Below are 24,011 nucleotides of genomic sequence, written 5' to 3'. Positions count from 1 at the left end.
ATCCTATATTTTGTAGAAGTTTGTTACTGGTATACTTTTGAATAATGCAGTAGAGATTCCTAACGTATAACAGTGCTTGAAAAAATGTGTAGATTACAATAGAATTTTCATTTGGGGGATGAGGAGAAGGGTAGTGAGGGAGAAATGTTTTAGGAAATGTTTCAGTTTTTACGGGGAAAAAATGTACTGTACTCAATTTTTAATTTTTTTGTTTGTTTAGAAAGATGTGGGTTTTTCGGAAACAGTGGGGGTGTGGGCTGATACACAGCTGGGGCATGGAGATGAGGGACAGAGGAGGTGGTAAGATTTTTGAGGGATAAAGAAGCTTTACATGGGGTGTGGGTTTGTTACTGGTACATGTGGTACAAATTTCTGTAACTGACATGCTGCTTCCGTGTTATAATCGCGTAACTTTCTGCGTTTTAGGGCGTGCTCTGTTTTTCTGAGAAAACCTTGCAAATGTAATGCCTGCATGCAAATGTGGGAGATGTAGACAAAATCTTATAATCTAACATAATGTAGTCTTAATGGCTTCAGAATCAACAATAAAAGTGCTTACTGGTTAAACACTACAAAGAATTTCATTGCAGGGTCATTTTAAGAGGGGATCTTAAAATGGGTATCTTCTTTCTAATCAGCTCAGCCATGTAATGGTCAGGAGAAAAATGTGGAGTTGGACTGTCAGAATTACCACTCTCGACTTGCTGCTAATTTAATCAGAGACAAGGGTATGTTCTGTGCCTCAGTTTCATGTTTTTCTAGGCTGAGAATTTTGATCTTTGCCTAATTCAAAGGTAAGCTATTGTTTTTTGAAACTGTGTAGAAATGCTGAGTAAATTGAGCTGGAGTCAGGGCTCAGATATTTATTAACACCTGGGGCAGAGCCTGAACTAATTGCTGCTTTCTTGAAGTCATAGAACATGTAGACACAAAGTAAAATCCATGTGAGATAAAATGCCAGAGCTCAAGACTTTAACAAAGAGAAATTACATGGGAAATCCTACACCTCTGAAAGCGCTGGAGTCACCAGGCTTCAGACAAAACTACAGATTTTCAGTCCCTCCCTACTTCTAATGTTTCCTCTGTATCTGTTCCAGACCCACTGAGGATTGGGGGTGGAGGGCAGGAGGGCTGGGGGACATAAGATAGGCAAGAAGGTCAACAGGGGTTGGCCACAAAAATCTCCAACCCAAGCAGGCTGCAATTATGGGTAATCAAGGCTGCTGCAAAGCTGCTGAGCTGTGCTCTGCACTCAGTGTGCTCAGCATGGCAGCCACAGCCCTGTGTGCGAGGGGAAAGGAGGCTGGTCTTTGCACACACAGTCCCCTGAGCACATGTGAGCCTCATCTGCAAAAAACGGTGGGCAGTGAATTTTGGGGGTCTGGTAGCCACATGAATTCATCGCAGCAAAGCAGATGGGAGCTGTGTGGTGACTGAGCCAGGCATTCCCCTTCCCTTGGGGCAGCTCCAACTGGCTGTGCTGCTAATGGGAATTGAAATCCTCAGCCTGGAGCTGTGCTACTCCCTCATGGAGGCAGGGGCTCTGACAAAAAGCCTGGCTTGCTCTTGCTCTGCACCCCAAGCTGGCAAGACAATAGTCACCCAGTATGGTTTTGTGGCCTTCGCTCTTTTTTGTTCTTCCATCTGCTTCTTACTCAAAAAGCAGGCTTGGGCTCTCAGAAGAGATCAGATAAACAAAAGTGGTCCTGCAGCCAAGGCTCTGGGTGTTTTTATTCTGCATTAACAAAAACCCTACATTGGCTGCAGCTGTGGCTGGTTAGGCTTATGCATGCCTGAGACAACAAAATTCAGATTTGACCTGAACTTTCCCAGGGACTGGGAATGTGCAGATCCAGGTCTTTGGTTGTGGACTTGTCTATAAATAGCCTCTAGTGCTGATTTAGAACCTTTCGTCAAAGGTACTTCACAGTCTCAGGAGTGGCATTTACATGTTCACATACACCAACCTACCCTATTTTGCTGCATGGAAGTCAGCAACAAGAATTTTATTGGTTTCAGCAACCTGAGCCAGGAACTGAAAAAATGCTCTTTTCCCCTCTCCTCCCATTCCTTCAGAAACCACAGGCAGAGCATGGTGCCCATGCTGGAAGATTTCTGATCTTTACTCTGTGAATATGCTTTGCCCTTTGGGATAGGACTCATCTCAAGTTTCATCTGTTTCTGCAACAAATTTCCCCTTTTCCTGCACATCAGAGGACCTACCTTTTCACTGCACGGGGGGTTGCACTGGAGTTTCCTAGCAAGGTATCACTCTGATTTCTGACTGCAGCTCAAACTGTGGGATTATGCATGAGATGAAAAAGTTCCCTAGAAGAAAGGTTTCCTTCTGAAAGGTTTTGTATGTGACATAGATTGGGAAATATTTCCTGTTAAGCTTTCAGAGATGCATTATTGTATGGATAAATACTTCACTGAAGGTCCTTAGATAAGCTGATCTGTGTCTCAGCCACAGAGTTCGCTCACCGAAATGAGCTCTCCTCACACCAGCCTATCACTGCCATGGAGCAGCTGCATTGCCCTTCATCCATGCTGGTGTCCTGCATCTTGCTGAGCCTCTGGGCCATGATTCTGGAGCACAGGCTGTTTCTTCGTGGTAGAAATAGGAGCCCTGCAGAAACACCCTATGTCCTGTGACTCAGAATACCTCACACTTAAGCTTTTCCCTCTGATGGCAGAGGGATAGGGATTGGGAGCATGAGTTTTCCCAGAGAACACAGGACCACAGCTGTCAAGACATAGCCATGTAATAAAAACCCATGTGCTTGCCACAGGTTGCTAAATACAGCAACTCTTTCCTTACTGATCATGCCTCATGCACTGTTAAGGTAAAATACTTAGTGCTCTCGAATGTTTTCTAGTCTCTGTTTTTTTCAGTACATAGAAAGATGTTTTGAAGTGGAAACAGGAGTCCCAAGATTCATCATGAAAGACATATTTGTCCAATTGAAACCAAAGGGAAAATATGGCAAGCATATGGCTCTTCAAAAACACAACTGTTCCTGCTTTGTGCCTCTCTTTCCTCTTGCATCAGGAATAGCTTAGTTAACAGTGAATGGGCCTAAGGGTAGAGGTTGGTCCTAGTTCAGCTTTTGGGAGTTTTTTTCCTATTCTTTCCTGGATTTCTGATGCACCTGTGTGAGGTGTGTTGGGATCTTCAGTGATAAAGGGATTTCAACGCATCAGTGAAGCTGTTGTCTCCAACTGGGAAGTGCTGCAATGTCCTCAGCAGACAGTGCCTTCAGAAGGTAGTTAAAAAGACTTGAAAGCCATCAACCTCACAATGGTAGACTTGGCTCTACTATACCTCACCAGGAAACTCCAGCTCCAGGAATGCAAACAGCTTGTGTCTGAAACACCAGGAATGACAGCCCCTCTGCCAGGACAGTGAGAGAGACCCTGGTGGGGTCTGTCTCTTCCCATGCTAGCAGGTATGGCCAGGGACTACTTGTGCCTTGAAGGGAAAAAAGTGGGCAGGGAGAAACTGTAACTCTGCAGGCTCTGGAATTTCCCAGCTCTCTATTTTTTCCAACACTAATGGTTTGTATTGCTGAAGTGACTCACAAATCAAAATACAAAATAGCTCATTTCCCTCCCAGCCATACACAGGAGCAAAGGAATAGGTCTGCCTCTAACCCAGGCCAGCTGGACCCAGCATCCCCTGGGAAGAGAAGGCAGGATGCTTCCCAGGTGGTCTCAGACAGTGTCTCTGCCGTGGTCTCCTGGAAGTTCTATCTGGAGGGTTTGATTTTGCATCCCTCATAAATCCTGTTCTCCTTTTCCTGAGCCATGCATGGGTGGTGGTTGTCTGCTCCCCATGGGTCTGAACTGCAGCCTGCTGGTGCCAAGGGGCTCTAAGGGGTTGAAGGAGCACCTCGGGGCTCACCAACTGTGCACAGTTGTTTTTGTGGGGTGGCCTTTCCTTCCCTCCTGTGAAGCTAGTGCAGGCTAATCAAGTTATGACTGTTTCTCTGCCCTCCATTTGCACCTCAGTTTTGCTTGCTGCAAGGACAGAGCCCAGCTCTGGCTGTTGGAACACTACAGCTCAGCACTCCTGGCCAGGCAGTTTCAGCAATTTTGGCTATGCTGGCTGCTCTCAGACTTAGCAGCTGCCAGGTTTCCTCTCTGGGTACCTTTGCAGCAACCCCTGGGGCAGAAGCTCCTGGTCCTGGCCATGCACATGACTCATGTCTGGCATTCCAGTATTTTTGGTAGCTCAGGAGCAGCCCTAACTTAACAGTGGGAAATAAGCATAAAAACAGCTTGTCAGTGTGTTTTCAGCCAAGCCTCATCAGTTTGCATGATGCCACTCTGCCAGGGTCTGGCCTCAGCAGCCATGTCTTGGGAGAGGGAAGCAATACTTCGGGTCTCTTTGCTTTTGTTTTCCTTTGCTAAGATTTTAAGATGCCTTTTCTACATCTGCCAAGAGAGATCTGGATACCCATTGCAGTGCTACCTGTGTGACTGGCATGTGCACACTGACTTCAGTGGTGTCACTGCAATTCTGCAGCAGTGGGAAGGGAACAAAAATCAACCAGGAAGGCCATGGATTTTGCTCAGCTCTGACACAAATAACTGGGAGACTGCAAGCAGTAAAGGGTATGTTGCTGCCTTGCTACAAACAGCTGGACTCAGACACATGCAGGGATGTGAGAAAATTTTTCTTTTTTTATTCTCTCTTAGGTTTCTCTGTGTGAGTCTGCCTCCATTGCAGGGTCATTTCAAACGGCAGGACTGTGTCTAATTGTGTACAAACACCTGTACTTGTTTCATCAAGGAGCACACAAAAACCAATTCCCATAGAGGTAGATAGGCACATGCACAAAATACTTCACAGCCAAGCATCCAAAGGCTTGCTGAATGCTGCATACCACCCTCTGCTGGCATGTGAACTCCTGGCATCTGTCATGCTCCCAACAGACCCAAGTGAGCTGCCTCTTACCGTTTTGGTTCAGAGGGTGCTTGCTTTATTGACCTTTGGGCTTAAACAAGTAGAGCAATTGCCTGCTTTGTGTGGGGAATGGTTGTTAGAGCAGCTGGGAGGAATTCCTTGGCACCAGCACTAGCTAAAAAAGGAATGAGCAGAAAAATGCTCAGCCAGAGTCAGTGGCAGAGCAGAGGCAGGGCAATTGTTGGTGCCTCACCCTGGCTCTCCCACCTGCAGCAGAGGGTCCCTAGGCAGCAAAGCTGCTGGGAAAAGCAAAGTCCACACCCTTCGCTAACCTCTGCAAACGGCTGGGCAGAGACCCCACAGCACAGGCACCACTGACAGTGAGGTCCCGAGGAGAATCAAGCCCTGAATCTTTATCCTTTTGCTACTTCTGTGATTGAACATGCCCCACAACGTAAGACGTGAAATTTCTCTTATTGTACTTGGCTCATATCCATGAAACTTGAAAAATTAAATTGAGATAATGATTTTCAAATGGAAATAAACCTATTTTGGGGTCATTTTCACTGTGAAACATGATTCAAAGGCATAAGAAGAATGGGCAGGGTGACTAGTGAGCTGCCAGGTAGGTGAGTAAAATTTTGGGGGGGGCTTTAGCAACTTTATTTTTCCATTACAGATGCTCTCCTTGCTCTAAACTGCTGCCTTCCCCATCTGACCCACCCTTCTCACACCTCATTCATAAACAGACGATAACTTTGTTTGGATTGGCTTGCTGGCAAATTTGCACAGCTCTCCCATTCAGAGATCTGATTTCAGGTGAGGTGATTAATAGTGATAAATTGGAAGAAAAGGAAGAAGAGGGGGAGGGAAATGGAGCAGCGGAAGGTAGCGCCTGGCCTCTGGTCTTGTTTACAGAATGGCTTAAAACCTGCAGGATGAAACTCCTATGATTTCACAGTGAGAGTGCAAGCCTGTCTGCAAGCACGGCAGCTGCTGGGGCAAGGGACTCTGGTAAGACCCTGGAAGGTAGGGCCAAGTGCTTTTAGGAATGGGTGTAAAGCTAAAAGATTTGTATAAGGGTAATGTTCAGATCTGGAAAGCACAGTACTAAGTGAGTTTGGTGATTTCTTTTATACATTAAAAAAAAAAAACTCTGAACTGGGTCCTCATCAGAGTTCCAGTTCTACATAGTTCTGCTTACAGACTGGGTTGGAGAAAGGTGTCCATTCTGTAGCCTTGAAGCAGGATACCCCTCTCCTGTTTGGTCTAAAGGGTATGCTTTTCTTCAAATTTAAGTACTTGTGTTATATGGTTATAGTATTATTGCTATCTCTGTGTTTGGTCTGCTATTTCCTCAATGATTCCACTTGATTTCCAAGTTCCTGGCTGAAAGACCAAACAAATGCGTACTTTGGGATGAAATTCCTAATGGACTATGCTGTTTTTGTTAGTCTTGAAAAGATTCTATTAGAAGTGAAAGCCATGAAAGGAAATTGCTGTGCATTTGAGAACCTGGTTTCCATAGGCTTTCATGCTCCAAAGAAGTCAGCTCTTGGCTGAAACTTTCCAGACATAGGGCCAGACTTCACAAACTCATAGATGGAAAATGGGGCTGCCTCTTCTCCCTAGAAGACTTTAGTCATCCTCAATCTAAATTAGAGCATCCTTTATACTGCTGTCATTCAACCTACAGCTGAGCAGCCTAACATTAATGGGTACCAAAACCTTCTTAAAGTGGTGTCACTCGTGCATCTTTCTAAGGCTATTGGCACCTTTTTGTTAAAAATCCTGCTTGTGATTTCTCCTATTACTTCCTTTGTGCTGGCTGAGTACATATCAGGGGCATTTCCAATGTCAGTGAAAAATCTGGTCAAAGTCTGGTTCTGTTAGTGATTCAAGCTTGGAAAGTCCCAGGGGTGGAGTCAAGAAAAGCTAAGTACACTGGTACCTGCTGCATTTTGTCTAGCTGAAAATTGATTTGGACTAAATGGCTTAAAAATGCAAACCCAAAGTTGATTCTAAGATGTTGTTCTGCTGTAGGTTGCTGCCCACTCTTGCTGGCTGATGGCTGTGCTGGGCATATCAGCAGGTGTAGGGACTCTCTGAAAGCCTGGAGGAGGCTGGTGGATGAGGCCTGAGAAAGAGTCACTGTACAGTCACTCTGTGGGTGTCTGCACCCATGGCATGACTGATCCACTGCCCAGGTGTTCCTCCTGCAGATACATCAGAGATGGCTCTGTTTTGTGGGGTACCACAATACACTGCAGTACAAGCAAACATGATCACTCTCCGAGACAAATTCTAACCACCTTAATGTTATGTTGAGCAGAGCTTCTAGACAGTCTGGTTTGTGCACTTGGGGTTCACTTTCCAAAACAGAGTAATACCTTAGATGCAAGTATGGCCTCTGGGCTGGGGGGGGCAGTGACAAGGTGAGAAAGTTGGGCTTGGGAGAGTCCATGCATCATTTTCTGCCTCTTTTCTAAAGAGCTGCATGTTCCTGAGGGTAATCACTGAGCTATGTGTGAGGTTGTGCTTTGCATTGCTTACTGGTGCTGTAACAGCTGTGTGTGTCTCTGGTACACAGTAGTAAAGTCCATGAACCACAGATAGGCTCACTCACACACACAGCACGAGTGCTAAGGGAGGAACAAGAGCCGCAATGAAGACAAATCTGTTAATGTTTACAGCTGCTCAGGGTAACTATATTTGCACAAGCAAAGGGGGTACAGGACTGCCTCCTGCTCCACTGGCCTGTGAGTGCTGACTGCTCTTGTCTGTATTAAGTCTGTACAGCCCTGCTGTGAGTCTTGCTGCATGTTTCAGGTTCTCCAGACCTTACCTAGCTCATCCATATTGATTAAAACCTGGCCAGTGTTTCTATGCATTAAAATCCCCTGGTTTATCCCTTCACAGCCTTTTTAGTTTATGATGGCAAGAATGACCCCTCAGACTTTTTCCCATTTGCTGTCTGGTTTGGTCTCTGCTCCCCTCTGTGACCTATGGCTGTTTGCTGTAACTCTGAGATTTTCTGCCTAGAAGGGCTTCTTTGTCCTTGGAGTCCTCAGGAAAGCTTATTTCCACGGCAAGCTGACCCAATTAAATCCCAATAGAGGGAAAAGATTTATGTAGGCAGCAAATACGGGGATCCAGCAACAGCAGATGCACCCTACCCGCAGAGGAGGAGGATGGAAGGACCACTCAGGAGCTCTCCTTGCTGTGTGCTGTTGATCAACCTGCCTCTCACACATGACTAGGAACAAAGCCAGTGCAGACCTGGCAGCATCTTTGTTATAGCAAGGGCAATGCCGCCTCCTCCTTCCCAACTTGCACTCGCCATATGATGGATGTGTTGGAGGCAGGAGCAGCTGGCCCAGCTCATTCTTTTGGGAATAGCCAGGGCAACTTCCCAGGCCACCAGGGGCCTTTCTGAGTTAAGTGAAACAGCAGTGTGTGGGAAGGAAATAAGAGAGGCCCATAGTTTGGTGTTTACCCAACATGCCGTGTGAGCCTGTAAATGTGAGGGGGCACAAAGCTCCTATATAGCAAGTGTTAAGATATAGCTGGTGGGAATGTTTCCATCAGGGCAGCTTTCCATTGCAAAGAAATAAATAAATAAACGCAGGCATGGGTGGATTCTGGCAGAAGTCTAGACAGGAAAATACTGCTACAACCATAAGGTATTTCAGATGATTTCACAGAAATATTTCTCCAAATTAAAGTCCTAGGAGCTGTTCCGCTCTTTTTTGTTTTTTTCTTTTGAAAAAAGAGAAGTTTTGCACTCAGCTCCTAAGCCTCAACATGTCACAGCAGCTAGTGCAATTCCTATGACGCTTAGCTGGGGTTAGCCTTAGATGTGTTGGTCCTATGTTGCCCTAGAGATCATTTGTGACTCATGCTGTGGAAGTCTAGGGGTAGGATGGCAGGACCTTCTGAGTCTCTGTACAATCTGATGCTTTATTGAGCTTCACTGTAAGGTGTAGGACATGGATGGTGTGGAGTGTGGCTGGGTATGCGGTTTGTTTGGTTTCGAAATATTTTGGTTGTTTGGCTCTGAGGGTTTTTTTAATAAGTTTTTGAAGGAAGGGAGGTAGAGGAAGGTTTGTTATGTTTCTAGAGTCCTATTTGGCAGTGTTTCAGATTAGTAGAGAGAAAGAATTGGTAATAATGAGTGACTTATTCAGTTGTAGCAGAATTCATCTAGCCTCAGTGAACTTTTATGCTGAGAAATAACTCGGTTGTAATTTGCATGTTGTGTCTGTGCCAGAGGCCAAAATGTTAGCAGGGAAGGGCGTGTATTGGGAGAAGGAGTGGAAAAATTACAATGAGTCAACAAGGTTGAATTTAGGGCTCCTCACAAGGGAAGCCTCATTTATTAAGCAACCTGATCTCTCCCTATGAGATCATATGTGAAAAACAGGTTGAGCCATGTCTCAGGGTGTTGCCCTGTGGAATTTGTAGATAAAGATGCTTTATACCTGCGTGTGCCTGAGAGGCCAGTTACATTCTGCAGCTTCCAGAGGGAACAAGCCTCCAGAGGAGTACAGTTATTCCATTTTTCTTGTGGTAAGTCTATTGAAAAGAACTTGTGTTCCTTCCTCTCCTTCCTATCCTCACCTTCAAATCTCGGATTCCCAAACTGTGAGGTGTGATATGTGTGGTTTTCTTCACCAACAGACCCAGGTATCACTACTGAGACAGCAATGGCATGGTGGAAGGCCTGGGTAAGTAGAGGATATACTGACACTCTGAGGTTTTTTGGCACTATAATAAGGTAACTTACAAGTTGCATCAGGCACTGTGTGGGAATGAAAAGTTTCCTTTAAAAATCAGCAAGACTTATTTACTATTTTTCAGGCTGTAAAATAGCATTCAGCACTTTGAAAACATTGATGAAGGAAGGTGTTGACATGATTGCTGGCTAAAGGAAGAGGAGCAGACCCTATCTGGATCCCTCAGTAGAGAGTGGTGCAGGGGGTGTTTATATTCCTGTGTTCATGGGGAGGTGGTACTATGCAACAGCAAAGTTACACAGCTGAAGTCTGAAAACTGTGGGCTCCTTGTCTGCTCCCTTATCCTGTGGCAGTGAGTTCAGGGCACTAACCTGTCCCCATTTTGGTCCCCTGTTGTGCTGGTAGGCTGTGGTCAAGCCACAATGTCTACCTTTGGTGGGTTTTTAATATTGCAAAAATGATGTGTCTTGAACACCCTGTCTCTTTGCCAGGAGCCAGAAATGCTGTGTATGTTCTCTTGTAAATGATTGTGGTTTTGAGAGGAATGTGGCAGGATGGGGAGAAGCTCATGGGGTCTGCTGAGGCAGCAGCTGGGGTCTGGCTCAGACCAGGCAGCAGGTAGCTCTGGTGATGTGCCAGCCATGGCAGCTGCCCCATCAGCCTCTGTGGCAGGCCAGGTTTTTGCCCAGATCTCAAAACATATCTTTCTTTTTTTTTTTCCCCCTTCCTCAGAAAGATTAAAATTGTAATCTTCCTTTCTGAGTTCTCTCTGCCTCCCTAGCTCCTTTGGAATTTAGTATAATAAAATAGATATTTTTTCCAAAGCTTGGAGTAGCTCTCACTTAATTTTTTTTCCTTTTGGATGATCTATTCCCCTCTACCCCTAAGCTGGAAATAATTTCTAAACTTAGAGTGAGAAAAATAGGAGAAAAGCCCTTAAACTCCAGTGATCTCTTAACCATTGGTGTTGTAGGGGGTGGAGGCATGAGAAGAAAATGAGAGGTCCAAAGAAGGATGGTGAAGAATTGTTTTGGTTTTCTAAACCCTTCATAAAAAATACAGTTCAAAGGCATAAGGAATGAAAAAATGTGAAACTTTCTCAGAAAATGTCCAGTGGAAAAAACCCCCAAACAGTAACCCAATCTGTCTCCAGACTCCAGCTTTTCAAAAAAACTATTGTTTAGGTTTGAAAATATTTTGGCAGTGAAACTTTTGCTCCTTCTTCCTTTCATTTGTAAGTAAAACTTTTCACAGCATCAGCTGTAAGGGACACTGCTTCTGCTGCTTTCATGCCAATTATTTATATTTACATGAGAGTCACACAAACGCCTCGAGTAGTTTCAGTCAGGGAGTTGTAGGATCAATTCAACTGGGAAACAAGACCAAAGTGAACAGGGATTCTCTGAAAAGCTGGTGCAGTTGTACTTGTGCTGCAACAATTCCGTGCACAGAGAAAGAGGTGTGTGAGTGAGTCACAAATGTGCTACTTGAGCCAGAAAGGGCCGTAACTGTTTATCGGAATTAGTACCAAAAAGATCATTGTTTAATTTGTTTCCACTGCCTCCAAATGAAAGCTCAGCCTTGTACTTCCTCTTTCATTGAGTCACCAGGCATGGGTACAGAGTGTTTGGGAGTTTCTTCACAGGGCCCTTGCATGCAGCTGGAGAGGATTGACCATCTTTTTCAGAGCAAACTCAGATGGATGGGTCTAACCTGCTTTCCAGGGAAGCTGTGGTGGTGCTGGCTGTCTTAACAGAGGGATAGAAAAGGAGCACCTGAAATGATCCTGCCAGCTCAGCCAAATTCTTGTAGGCCAATGCCAAACTGTTAGAGGTGGCAATGCCACCTGGTCTGTCACTGCTTTTTCTGCAGTGGCAGCTTCACCACAGCCTTAAACTGGCCGCTCGGTGACAATTTGGATTCAAAGCTGCATCTCTTGCCAAGTTTCCTGTTGACACCTTTTGCTTCACAGCTGCTCTTTCTGCTGGGAGCAAGGTGTGGTGATGCAAGAATGTCTCTGTGCTTGCTGTAAAGCAAACTTCCAAGTCTTGCTGATTGCTGAACATGCTGCCTCTCTCAATTCTCCTCATTGCCTCTTGGCTGCTTGTCACTGCTCCTGGAGCGTGGCTGGCAAAGGGGCCAGCATGCAAACATGTGCCAGCTGCATCCACTGGTTCTCTTTCACACTGGAAGTAAGAGCAGAGGGGATTTGCATCATAGCAGGAGGATGATGGGTGGCACTTGGTGGTCCATGTTATGCAAGTCATGTGGGACAACCCTAATGCTTCCTTCTGGTCTGTAATCTCTGAATTTGATCTCGCTATGAAGCCATCTCCATTAAAATATCCATCAGGTTATGCTGATACCATTAGTTTAATATTAACCCTGATTCTTAAGGTAAATTTATGAGAATATAGTGGTTTCCAATTTAAATATCCTTGCTTCTAGGAAGGAGAAAATTGTGTCTATTATTGTAATAAGGTGATGATGACTCTTCATCCCTACCCACCCACCTACTCCCCCTCTTGATAGGACCAGCTTGTGATAGATGTGGCAATATCTTCAAGCGAGTTCCTTGACTACCAGCTTTGTTAAATTGAAGCTCTTATGCCTGGGTTCTGGTTGATGGCCCTACTACCTTGTGGTGACTAGAATAAGTCTCAGTGTGTCTTTCTGCCCTGGGACTCTGGCACTGCCAGCACCTTAGAGGTTTGTTAGGAAGATTCTTGTGTAGTTGTATCTGATTCTTGGTACAGGGAAGAACATCAAACCTGCACTCCTCCAGATGGATGTCTTCCTTCAAAGTAGTTTTTGGCCCAAATCCTTCCAGTGGAGGTGCTTTCTTCTTGAAACCAACTGTGCAGAAGTGCAGCAGCAGCTACTGAAAAAAATGGTCTGTGAGAACAAGACTACTTCAGGAATTCCAAAAGCTATCTAAAAACTACCCTGCACCAACCCACTGAGAAGTGCAGTATGATACAATAGCATCCATGCTATGAAGAACTGCATTTAAGGAGTGAATAGGAAAGTCCAGTCTACTACAGTCTGTGCTTTTTCTGCCAGACTGCCTGCACCTCACAACGCTTGTAGCACTGTCAGCCGTGCTTTGCCCTTCATGTTTCTGCCAGCAGCAAAGGCTGGTACAGGCAGGTGGAAACAGGAAACTTGTGTTCTCTTTGGAGAGAAACTTGTGCTCTCTTTTTGCTCTGCTGAGAAACTTCAAGCCAGTCTCTCCTGTTTTCTGTGACTTGACAATGTGTAGGCAATAAATAGCATTAATATACTTTTCAAATACTTTTTCTTCAGCTGATGAAAAGCAGTGGTGAAAAGTCGTGTATTTTTCTTCTTCTTTCAGAGTGAAGCAGAGGGCAGGTCCGTGGCAGGTGTTTTTAATTTTAATGCTGCACCTGATGCTCAGATTCTGTACAAGGCCATGAAAGGGCTTGGTGAGTTGACTCCAACCACATACGTAAATTCTATGTTCTTCTTATAATTGGTAAGTTGAAAGCCATTCCTTAGGAAATTTGCATCCAGAGATATCACTTCTTTTCTACTGTGAAAAATTAAAATTATAGTTTCCTCAGTATGTACTTAAACTTCTACACAAAGGCAATGAACCAGGCAAGGCTGTCTGAATATTCAGATTGGGATTTTGGACCAGTCTCAGCTTATTCTGTGTGCTGTATTTATGATTTATTGTTGCTTTCCACAGGGACTGATGAACAAGCTATAACTGAAGTACTAACCAAGAGGAGCAATATGCAGCGTCAAGAGATTGCCAAATCCTTCAAAGCACAGTTTGGAAAGGTTCTTCCAAAACAAAGCCCTATTCAATCACTGGTTTACTGCATGCAGGATGTAGCAAATGGGCGTACAGTTCATCCTGAAAGCATGATGCATACTATATGCAAGTCTTCTGCAAATAAGTAGATTAATATCTATTTATAAGGCCTGCAATAAATGTGTAAAATTAATTTTTGACTGGAAAGAAACGTTTTTTTCCTAAAGATTTAAATTTTTTTGTAAAATGCATTTTGACCAGGAATACTTTTTAAAAATCAATGTTAACTGTAAGTGAAGCTTCTTATTGATTTGAAGCTGTAACAAAAATTGATACCCATCTAAGTTACACATTGAGTAAACTAGAGGTTTGTTTCAGGCCTTTTTAAATGTCAAAAAAGATCAATTTAAAGACTTATTTAATTACACTTGTTTGGAAATTGCATGGTTATTGACAACCATGTTTTCCTTTGGCTCTCTTTGTTTCTTTGATAAAATCTTACTTTTATTGGGAAAATTTTTTCATCAGCAAACTGTACCCCCAGCCCTGCTGTGGAGTTTCCAGTGACCCTTTCTGGAAAGGGAACTGCCATGCAAAAGCCTCAGAAAGGGAAGCAGATATGGGGGTGGCGAGTATGGAACAATGAACAAATAGATGGTTGCATCCTATTAGAGCAGGGAGAGTCATACTCTGGGAAAGCCTGCACTAAAGTGAAAGGGAATTTTGACGTGTATCATCAAGCAGACTGCATTCCTGATTCTGTAGATGTCCTGGATGCAAGTTCATATGCAGGCTTTGGGAATTAGCTCTCTCTGAAGCTACACCCTTGCTCAATGCAAGGCCTTCAGCTACCTAGTTCTGCTCACTGAGTTAAGCAGAGTGGAGCAAGATTTGCTGTGGGATTAATTATTGAGAAAGCCTGAATATCAAGAAAACAGGGAGTGTGTAAGCACCTAGACAAATCCTATTTTGGAGTTAGGAGCCTTTTTCAGTCCCAGGACCTTTTTTAATGAACTATCAACAAAGCTGTCATTCAGCTTCATTGCTTGGGCCATGGGGATGGAAGCAGCATGTGCAGCAAAATGATCCTGGGGGGGCTGTTTATGTAACCATGTGATGATGCACACTTAACAGGACCTGATTGAAAACCTGAAGTCCGAATTGAGTGGCAACTTTGAGAGGCTCATTGTAGCTCTCATGTACTCCCCATTCAAGTATGATGCCAAGGAGCTGTATGATGCCATGAAGGTAAGCAAATTGCAGGCTGATATTTAAGTAGTAACACAAATGCAATGCTAATTTTCTGCAATTGTGCAACTGTTAATAACTGTACTGTTACATGGTTAAGTTTGTTATTAGCACTAGCCTTTGAGAAACACTTAATTGTACTATTAATATACTGGGGGAAAATGCTGCTTAAATATTTATTGCTGTAAGAAAGTTTCTGTACATATGTAACTCATAGAGCCTGAGAAGGCAACAGCAAAACTAAATTCACACCCAAACCTGCTGCGCTGATGCCCCACTTGAGCCATGAATCCTTTAAGAAATCAAGGAGTGGTGGTGCAAGGGTCAGGCTGGGGTTGGCTGGGATCCTCCCTATTGACAATGTACTTTTAAAAGTCTCAGATGGTCTGTTAAAATGGTACAAAGATGGGCTGACTAGACAGTCCAAAGGGGAATGCTAGTCTCCCTGCATTCCTCTAATCCTGTCTATTGTCAAAGATCTGACTTCAGAAAAGCATAGCAGAAATGTAGGGTTACATAAAATCATCCTTTACAAACTAGGCACCTCACTAAAAGAAACCATGTTCAATCCAAATGTGTTTTGTGTCTCCAGCTTTCATCACGACGGTTTCTTACAGCTCAGCACACAGCCTGACACTTTGCTGCCATCCAACTCCTCCCTTCACCATACTTCTCCAGCAATAAATCACTCTCCGTGACTAGATGCTTTTCTCCACCTTTATTTCTCCACTGCGTTTTCTATTATAGGGTGTGGGAACGAGGGAAGGTGTTATCATAGAGATCTTGGCATCTCGGACAAAAGCGCAGATCAAGGAGATAATCAAGGCGTACAAAGAAGGTAAGTGCCTGGGGCTCAGATTTCTGTGGACAGAGCAATGGGCCTGATTGCACAGCAGGAATGGTGTTACCAGCTAGCACTGTCAGCAAGAAAATGGCTTTCTAAAAGCCATTTAACTCCAAAAGCAATATAATTCTGCTTTCAGCTGACAAACAGAACATGGCTATGCTGAGAGAATTGAAAATCCCTTTCTAGGTCTTCATCCAGCTACAGCAAAGGGTCAGCAAATCACAAATTTGGTTCAGTTTGGCTATAAAGAGAATTGTCAGAACATAAACAAATCTATAGCTATGCACTTGGTTTTTTTCTCCCCATTAAATAGATAGATATTTATCAAACATATATTTGTAAATATTTTATCTTTTTCATCCCTTCAGCTATACCTCTAAAATTAGCTCTGGCTTTATTTCTTGGACATCAGGGGAGCTAGTGACCCAGCTGGATGCAAATGCTGACCTGAGTATCACAAAGAGTATGAGCTGCTCTCAGCCCTGGTTTTTTCCCTAATGACCTTCTTGCCTGGTGTCAGGCAGTGTGTATGCTTGGGTTACTGGTAATATCTTGACTATATCACCTAAATAAATAACAAATCCTTCCTTTGTCCCTCTCTTTCCCTTGGGTAGAATACGGTTCTGATCTGGAACAAGACATAAAATCGGAAACAAGTGGCTACTTAGAACAGATTCTGGTTTGCCTTCTTCAGGTAATGCTGGAGAACAGAACTGAGGGTATAAAGGTCTTCATGTTTTTCTCTTCTTTTTCGGAGAAGACATGCACTAAAAGAGCCAGTATAGTCATGGTCACCAGATAAGTTGCAGGGACAACCACGTCACTTGGAGTGGATCTGTTTCAGCTTCGATGGGACTGAAGCACCTCCTTAGAGCAGTAAGAGAGCTGGGAACTTACAGCCAGCTCTGCTGCAGAGAGACACCTCACTTTTACATATGCATAAAGCCACTGTACCCTACAAGGGTCTTAGAAAACAGTGCCCCTCCACTATGATTCACCACTTTTCCAGGGTCTGTGCCCTCCATGCTGAGTGCATTTGAATGCATTTACCTACCACATTTTCAGAATTTTCCTGCCTGGTAGCAGAATAACTGAGCAATTTTTCACTCTGCTTCATATGACTGATTTCAGCACCTTTCAGTGAAGGAGCTAGCACTTGTGCTGTCTGAAATATTACTGCTTGAGTACTCTGCAGAAATAGATAGCTGAGAGGATAATTGATCTTTGCTCAGAATGAATGCTCTGATCCTTATTTATGGAAGAATCTTCATGAGACAAAATTGTTACCTTTCTTTTTCTGCTCGTAGGGTGAGAGGGACAATGCCACTCTCTACGTGGACACAGCCCTGGCTCTCCAGGATGCAGAGGTACTCTCAAATACCTGTGATCAGTGATATGATCATTCCCACCTCCTTGAATTTCAGAGTGCTTCAGTGAGCAGCACAGTCCTGGTCAGCAGAGGGTTGGAATCACAATAATTTGGGGTGGGCTGATCTTTAAGTAAGTGATTCTTCAGTTTTGCCTGCACTGCTGAGCTCTGCCATTCCAAAGAGGAGTGATGAGGCCTGCACTTTGGCTCAGCTGCTTTTGATATGTGAAAGTGTATGGGTATGGTGGAGTGGAAGAAGAGAGAAAAGGGAAGAAACCTCAAGTGTATTGTTCACTGCTCCAGCTGCTGCAGGACGGGTAGAAAGGATGGAGATAGCGGCTGCTCCAATTTGTCTAGAAGACAGAAAGGTTTTCATAACCAACCATTCTAGGAGACTCTGGTTCACACAGTGGTGTAGGTTACTCCAAACCCCTTTACCCCAGCCATGCCTTCAGCCAAACTCTGTTCCTTTACCAGCTGTGCACACGGAACATCTTGCTAATAACTGTGTGTTAAATTCCAGACTCTTTATGCTGCTGGAGAGAAGATACGGGGCACTGATGAGATACAGTTCATCACCATCTTGTGCAAAAGGAGTGCCACACACTTAATGAAAGGTATGGAGCAGAACCCACACTACCAACACTACACTCCCAAGCCTCTGAAGTCAGAAATCACCTAGCCAAAAAGAAGAGGCAGGGCTATAGATGAGAGACATGGGTGGTCACAAATAAGTACCTGAGCCTGTTTTCTAGTTCCTGGTCACTCAGTAACCAAAAACTGCCAGCAGATTTTGTGAAAGATTATGAAGATTTAGTTCTGCTGAAAATGAAGTGGCTTATCCAGGAATCCCTATACAGTGGTGATAACTGGATAGTTATTTTTATAAACCCAAGAAGTGAGTGAGTACCATCCTAATTAAGTAGGAGCATGTGGTGAACAGACATGTCCTCTGGATGTGGGTTCTTCCAGGGGAAAAAAAATATCACTAAAAATCCAGCTGGTTATTCAGTGCTGGAGAATCACAGTGTGCAACCTGCATTTCTGCCCCAGGTCCTTTTGAGGGCATCAGAGGCTGCTGGGAGGGAAGACACTAGTTCTGTTCCAGTTGAGACCTCAGCTCCCCACTGTCTGTGCAGCAGAGACCAAACCTTTTCATCTCAAGGCTTTTGAGGCATAACAGGTTTCACTATGTTGGCTGAATCTAAACATATCAAGTACTGTGTGAATCAGCTAAACTGATAAATCTAGCTGGAGATAAATTAGGTATGCCTGAGCTTTTTCAAGTTGACGTCCTCTGAGGCTGTTTCTATGCCCTGGAAGCCAGCTCCCCCTTGTGTTCCAAATTCAATCTCCCTAGGTCACTTAAAAAATAAACAAAACAAACAAACAAAAATAGGTGGTCTCTATAGTCTTTGTCTGTATCTGTCTTTAAGAATTGAATTTCATCTAGTTGTCATAATGCAACCAGTCTGTGGGACCTACTGTGGCACCAAGCAATTTCTTCTGTGGTATGGCCACCTGCAGCTATTTGTGTTTAAAACCTGAGTGTAATTGTTGCAGCTTTTTTAATTTTTTTAATAGAAAGAGTAGGTCTGAGTTGAGAAGTTTGTATCCATCTGTCTATTCTGTATTCCATTTCCTCAAAGTGTCTTGAGTGTTGATGATCTTGGATGCTGAGCAAAGTTTATTAAGATGTCCATTGCATTACATAGCAGTTTTCCTTCTTTGTTAGTCCTAGAAAGCTAGGAATAAAAGCAGATATCTGTGTTTCTGAGCCTTGGAGTATCCAAGGTGTATAAGGCGAGCAATTACCCTGTTGCTGAACTTTTGTTACTGAGGGAACTCAAATATCTCAGAATCTGCACCTGTGTTTTGCTCATCTTTTCTCAGTTTTTCGTTTTTTCTAATTGTGGTTGAAGTTTTCCCAAATGGTGGTGTCACCATTTTAAAGTCTATAGGCTGTCAGATGCATAGTCCTAGACTTAAGTTGATTTTATTTTGGCTCCTGAAGCTAATGACATCAACAAGCACAAGACCAAAGGTGTGCCTAACTTTGTTGTCTGCTTTATTTCTGTGGCTAAAGACAGCGATGAAGGGTCAGATTTCCACATAAACTTGAGGTGACTGAAATTGCATTTTCACATGAAGTCAGGGAATTAAGAACCATGAATGGTTTGACTTTTCGTAAATTTTAACATCCATCTTTATAGCTTGTATTTCTGATGTTGACTAAAGCCTCCTGAAGCTGGCATAAATGTGGCCATTACTTTTGCAGGATCTGTGTGTTCATATTGCCACACAAGTAATGCCTGTAAATATTGGGCGCAAAATGCCTCTGAGGTTACCTGGTAAAAACTTGAAGTTCTTTGTGTTTCAAACAGTGTTTGAAGAATACCAGAAACTGGCTGGTAAGAGCATAGAAGACTCTATCAAGAGTGAAACTCGTGGTTCACTTGAGGATGCCATGCTGGCTATTGGTAAGTGGTGACCTTTCCCTTTGCTTTGTCTGCTGCCTTTTCTTCTGCAGTAGTTGACTTATATTAGATGGATCTACTTTATAAAGATATCAGGAAGTAAGGGGTACCTCTTGGGTAAGATAAACTCAGATTCCAGGAACACACTGAATTAATGGGCAAGATATAGGACCTCAGTTACCTGCTGTCCTGGACTGGAATTACCATTGATTCTTACTGAGCTTTTTTGTATGCCTAGTGAAATGCACCAGGAACATCCATAGCTACTTTGCAGAGAGGCTGTACCATGCTTTAAAGGTAAGACTCTTCATTGCAACACACTTGTTTTCATACTGACGTAACTTGTAACCTGGCTTCCACCAATTCAAACTAGTAGAGCCAAGGCTTGGTGAAATTCAGCAGGTTTAGTGCAATTGTTGCAAGTAATAGCTGAATCCTTTCAAACACCTTGGGTAGAAAAGTACCCTTTAAGCTTGAGATACCAAGGGAGTCTGTCTTTTCTGGCTTAAGAGTCTGCAAGGAGCCCAGCCCCACTTTCTGGAACACAGACAAAACTTCTGGAAGAGGCTTTTCTAGGAGGTTGATTATGGTGAAGTCTTCCTTTCCATGTTAATAGACTGGAACACAATATTTTCTTTTTAGAAAGCAATTCTCTCACTGGCAGTATAAAATGAGAGTTTCAAATGGGCACATATAAGGTATCTGCAGATTGTGCCCCTGTAATGTTTAACTGGTATGTACAAGATGTCAGCTCTCCAAGCCTTTTGGAAAGCTGAGATAACTGTTTTGTTATCAGTGTGGTCTTAATTTTCCTGTGAGTGATTAAACAATATTGGTTGAAGCCAAACACTGCCTGGGTGATGCTGCAGAAGGACAATCTGTATTCTGACAACTCCCATCTTTGTAGCATGTTTGCTTTTGCATTTGACATGTGCAAAACTTGTGCATACTTCCATGGTGGGCTTGTGGTGCTGACAGTGGCCCCTGAGAAGGGTGAGTGGGTTGGCCCTCCAGAAAGAGATGCAGATGTTCCACAGAATATGTGCCAAGTGGCGTTTGAAAGCTGACTCCTCCTGTCCTGGACTAGTTTGCACAGCTTATCCCTTGAACACCCAGTGATATCACAGACTAATGTATCTGTTATTCCAGGGGGCTGGCACGGATGATGGGACTCTGATAAGGGTGATTGTTTCTCGAAGTGAAGTTGACCTAAATCTTATAAAGCCTGAATTCAAGCGTATCGCAGGAAAGTCTCTCTCCAGTATGATTTCGGTAAGCAGAATCTGGATATGATGGTTCTTAGCCACTGCATGTATTCCTTATCTTTCCAGCACTGGGGGATACTTCCATGGTTGTTTGCAGCAACAATGTCATTTCTGCCATGATCATGGCTCTCTTTCACTAGGCCTGTTAACAGTCATGTCCTTGAGAGACACGTGTCTGAAAGGTGGGCCAGACTGTATGCTCTGGAAGTGACTTGGACAAAGCAAACCCAAGGAGACACTGCACCCAGATTTTCATGGACCAGACTGTGTATCCATGCACTGCATGATCTCCTAGATGAATCTAAATTAAATTAATCATTCTTGTTACACCTATCCCACACTGCTCTGCCATTTTCTCCTCTCTCTCTGCTATCCTTAACTACCTCAAGCCAGTGCCATCCATATAAGTCAAAATAGTGCTGGGTTATTTTGTTTATCTCTCTTTTAATTTTTCTTTTCTTTTAATTTTTCTTTTCATTTGGGTTCTTTTAGCTGCCTTATCGCAGATGAAAGCCTGATCTATACTGTGATGAGATAGGTTCAGTTTCTGAACCTTGTCAAGGCTTATTGTAGCATTTGAGTCTCAGCTCTGAGTGAATGTGCCTCCCCTGTTAGTGCTGAAATGCTGGTTTTTACCATTTTTCCTAAGGACTCTGGGACATTCCTCTCCCCCTGTGCAAATGGCACAGAAGCCCCGTCCTTAGCAGTCCCCATGGGAAGTCTGGTTCTGTAATGAAGGGCCTTTCTTCTAATTGACACTGTCAGTGTCTGTCATTTTGATTAATGATCAGTCATCAGGGGTCTGTACAAAATACTCATTCCTTCTGAGAAGTGGAACTAGCTTTACACCTGTCGTCACAAAACATTTAAAGGGAGCAAATTCTTTTTTAACCTAGTGAATATTTTGTGTAGTGTTTCTAGATAAAAATGGCCACATTTGTGGCTTTTTAAAATATGTCATGTGTCAGGGCTAACTATAGTGCCTTTTCCCTAAGAGATGCTACAAAAATACCCAGGGACAAAAAAACTGAACACAATAGGTTTGCTTGCTGTGATTTGTGCTGACTTTGTCTGTGCTCCTCTCTGGGACAGAACCCTGATCAATTGCTCACCTGCATTCCAAAGGAAAAAATTGGACTTGATAAATGTTATTTCAGGTGGTAGCTACAAGCCTCATTTCTCCATTCTCTTTTGATGGTGTGTCAGCTGGCAGGAACACTGCTGAAGTCTGGCTTGCTCTTTCCAAAGTTCTTTTCCTATGTGGGCATATTCCACAGACTGACAACGTCAGCACTTGGATCATGCAGAGGATCTTCCATACTCACCTATGTTTTATTATTTTCTCCTGTCAGGATGATACCAGTGGTGATTACAAGACAGCCTTGATGAATCTCTGTGGCAGTGACTGACAGCCTCTAGGAGGAAGAAGTTGAAAAGGATACAGAGAGAAAATTAACAGTGAACAAGGGTCTGAAAATGTACTTGCTGAAAATCTTTCCATTGATCCAAGTAGAGGGGAAAAGAAGATCAAATTAATGGTCAAGATTTCCAAAGCTTTCTGAAGGATGTGGATGCTCATTACGCATTGAATGCTATCCACTTCCCAAACTGTTTTTCAATCACAAGTGGGAATATTAATTTGTTGTTTCCATTTTGTTCTTTGAAGTTTTCTTCTATTTTAACCCATTGTGAAGGATAGTACTTTGACATGAAATTAAAGATCCTTTTAAACCCTCTATAGCTGTTTCACAAGTCTGAATAACTCTACAAAGCTTGGGCTGTCCTGATGCCATGCTAATTTCGCTAGGACAAGCTGGTAGAGCACGGGCCATTTGATGCTAGCCAGGTGGGTCTGGAAGGAGTCCCAGATATTAATGATGCTTTAGGGAATGGGTCAGAACTGAGAATTTAGTGCCAGGGACAGTAGTTTAGCAGCCTTATCTACATAACTTCAGGGAGGGCTCCCCAAGGAGCAGTAAATGGCAGAGCCAAGCTGGCTGTAAGCATGTGAAAGTTGAAGGCTCTGTGCCTGGTTTCCTTCTTGCTTGTCTGTTGGGGAAGACCAGCAAGTTCAGGTCCTCACATCAATGTCATACCATGAGGGAATCAAAACTGGCATGGATGACTTGGTTTTGGTGAACATAGGATATCCTGCCCTTGGGAGCAGACCTGTTTCTGCTCCTAGTGTCACAGTAACTTCTCAGCAGTCAGTGGACTCCCTCCGAAATTGCCTCCAACCCCCAAGCCTGCACCTACCACGTGCTGAGTGAAGCCCCAAATGTGGACATTAAAACAGAGAGAGCAGTCTGAGAAGTTCGAGAAGTTAGTGTCTGCCTTGACCACTGGTTCTCCACACTTAAAGCACTCCTTTAAATGTGTCATTACCAACAGCCTTTCAGTAAATGTGTTCAGTAAAGGAGCTTTTCTGATCAAGTGGGTGAAGTTTTTGGCCGAGGGGTGCACCCTTCCTTGCACTGCTGAGATTTGCAGGAATCAGTGCCATGAGAGCGGCAAGCTCAAAAGGTCTTGGTGAGTCTGGGACACAGACAAGGGACCTGGGGTCAGGGTATCTGCACACCTCAAGTGAACACGAAGAAGAGGTTTCAGTCTCTGCCCCTTTAAGTGCTTGTCTTTTCAGTGATATCCCAGTTTCTCGCCTGCTCCCTAGGCTGAGCATCAAGGTGGGGTGTTCTACTCAGTTTTTGAGGGATGTGGGCCGGCTACAGGCACCAAAGGACAGGGACTCGCATGTTCCTTATGCTGGTCAAAGGGGTTGATTTTTCACACACACTTGATTTTTCACAATCGCTTCTTGTAATTGACACCGATGATCAGGCTTCCCTGTTTCGTTTGGGTTCTGTTTTTCCGAGGCGGTTCGGGCCTGCGAGTGCCGTGCGGGGGCTGCGGCCGCGGCGAAAGCCGAGCTCACACCCCCCTCTGCTGGGGGACCGCCTGCGCGCAGGCCGGCGGCGGCACCGCGCTCCCGGGGCACTCCTCGCACCCCAGGCATCCCGGGGCACCCCTCGCACCCCAGGCATCCCGGGGCACTCCTCGCACCCCAGGCATCCCGGGGCACCCCTCGCACCCCAGGCATCCCGGGGCATCCCTCGCACCCCAGGCATCCTGGGGCACCCCTCGCATCCCAGGCATCCCGGGGCACTCCTCGCACCCCAGGCATCCTGGGGCATCCCTCGCACCCCAGGCATCCCGGGGCACTCCTCGCACCCCAGGCATCCTGGGGCATCCCTCGCACCCCAGGCATCCCGCGCATCCCCGGCACCCCACGTACCCCGCGGCATCCTGGGGCATCCCTCGCACCCCAGGCATCCTGGGCATCCCGGGCACCCCGGGCACAGCCTCCGCGGGAACAGCAGCAGTG

General features: G+C 44.4%; 1 protein-coding gene across 1 annotated transcript; it reads left to right on the top strand.

The window, feature by feature from the left end:
* Positions 1-8,822: 8,822 nt before the first annotated feature.
* ANXA8L1 (annexin A8 like 1) lies at positions 8,823-22,370 on the top strand. The gene is made up of 13 exons (XM_042018825.1): positions 8,823-9,478; positions 9,590-9,636; positions 13,001-13,091; positions 13,358-13,452; positions 14,561-14,674; positions 15,422-15,512; positions 16,136-16,215; positions 16,829-16,888; positions 17,414-17,507; positions 19,275-19,370; positions 19,606-19,664; positions 20,517-20,639; positions 21,985-22,370. The coding sequence occupies exons 1-13, from the start codon at positions 9,310-9,312 to the stop codon at positions 22,039-22,041; spliced, it is 1,176 nt and encodes a 391-aa protein (XP_041874759.1). The 5' UTR covers positions 8,823-9,309; the 3' UTR covers positions 22,042-22,370.
* The last annotated feature ends 1,641 nt before the right edge of the window (positions 22,371-24,011 follow it).

Source organism: Corvus kubaryi, unplaced genomic scaffold (assembly GCF_017639235.1).
Source record: "Corvus kubaryi isolate FWS band 111438036 unplaced genomic scaffold, C.kubaryi_AGA036_p1.0 138, whole genome shotgun sequence".
Classification (NCBI taxonomy): Eukaryota; Metazoa; Chordata; class Aves; order Passeriformes; family Corvidae; genus Corvus; species Corvus kubaryi.
Note: the sequence above shows the minus strand (reverse complement) of the source record. Positions and strands in the feature narration are given on the sequence as shown.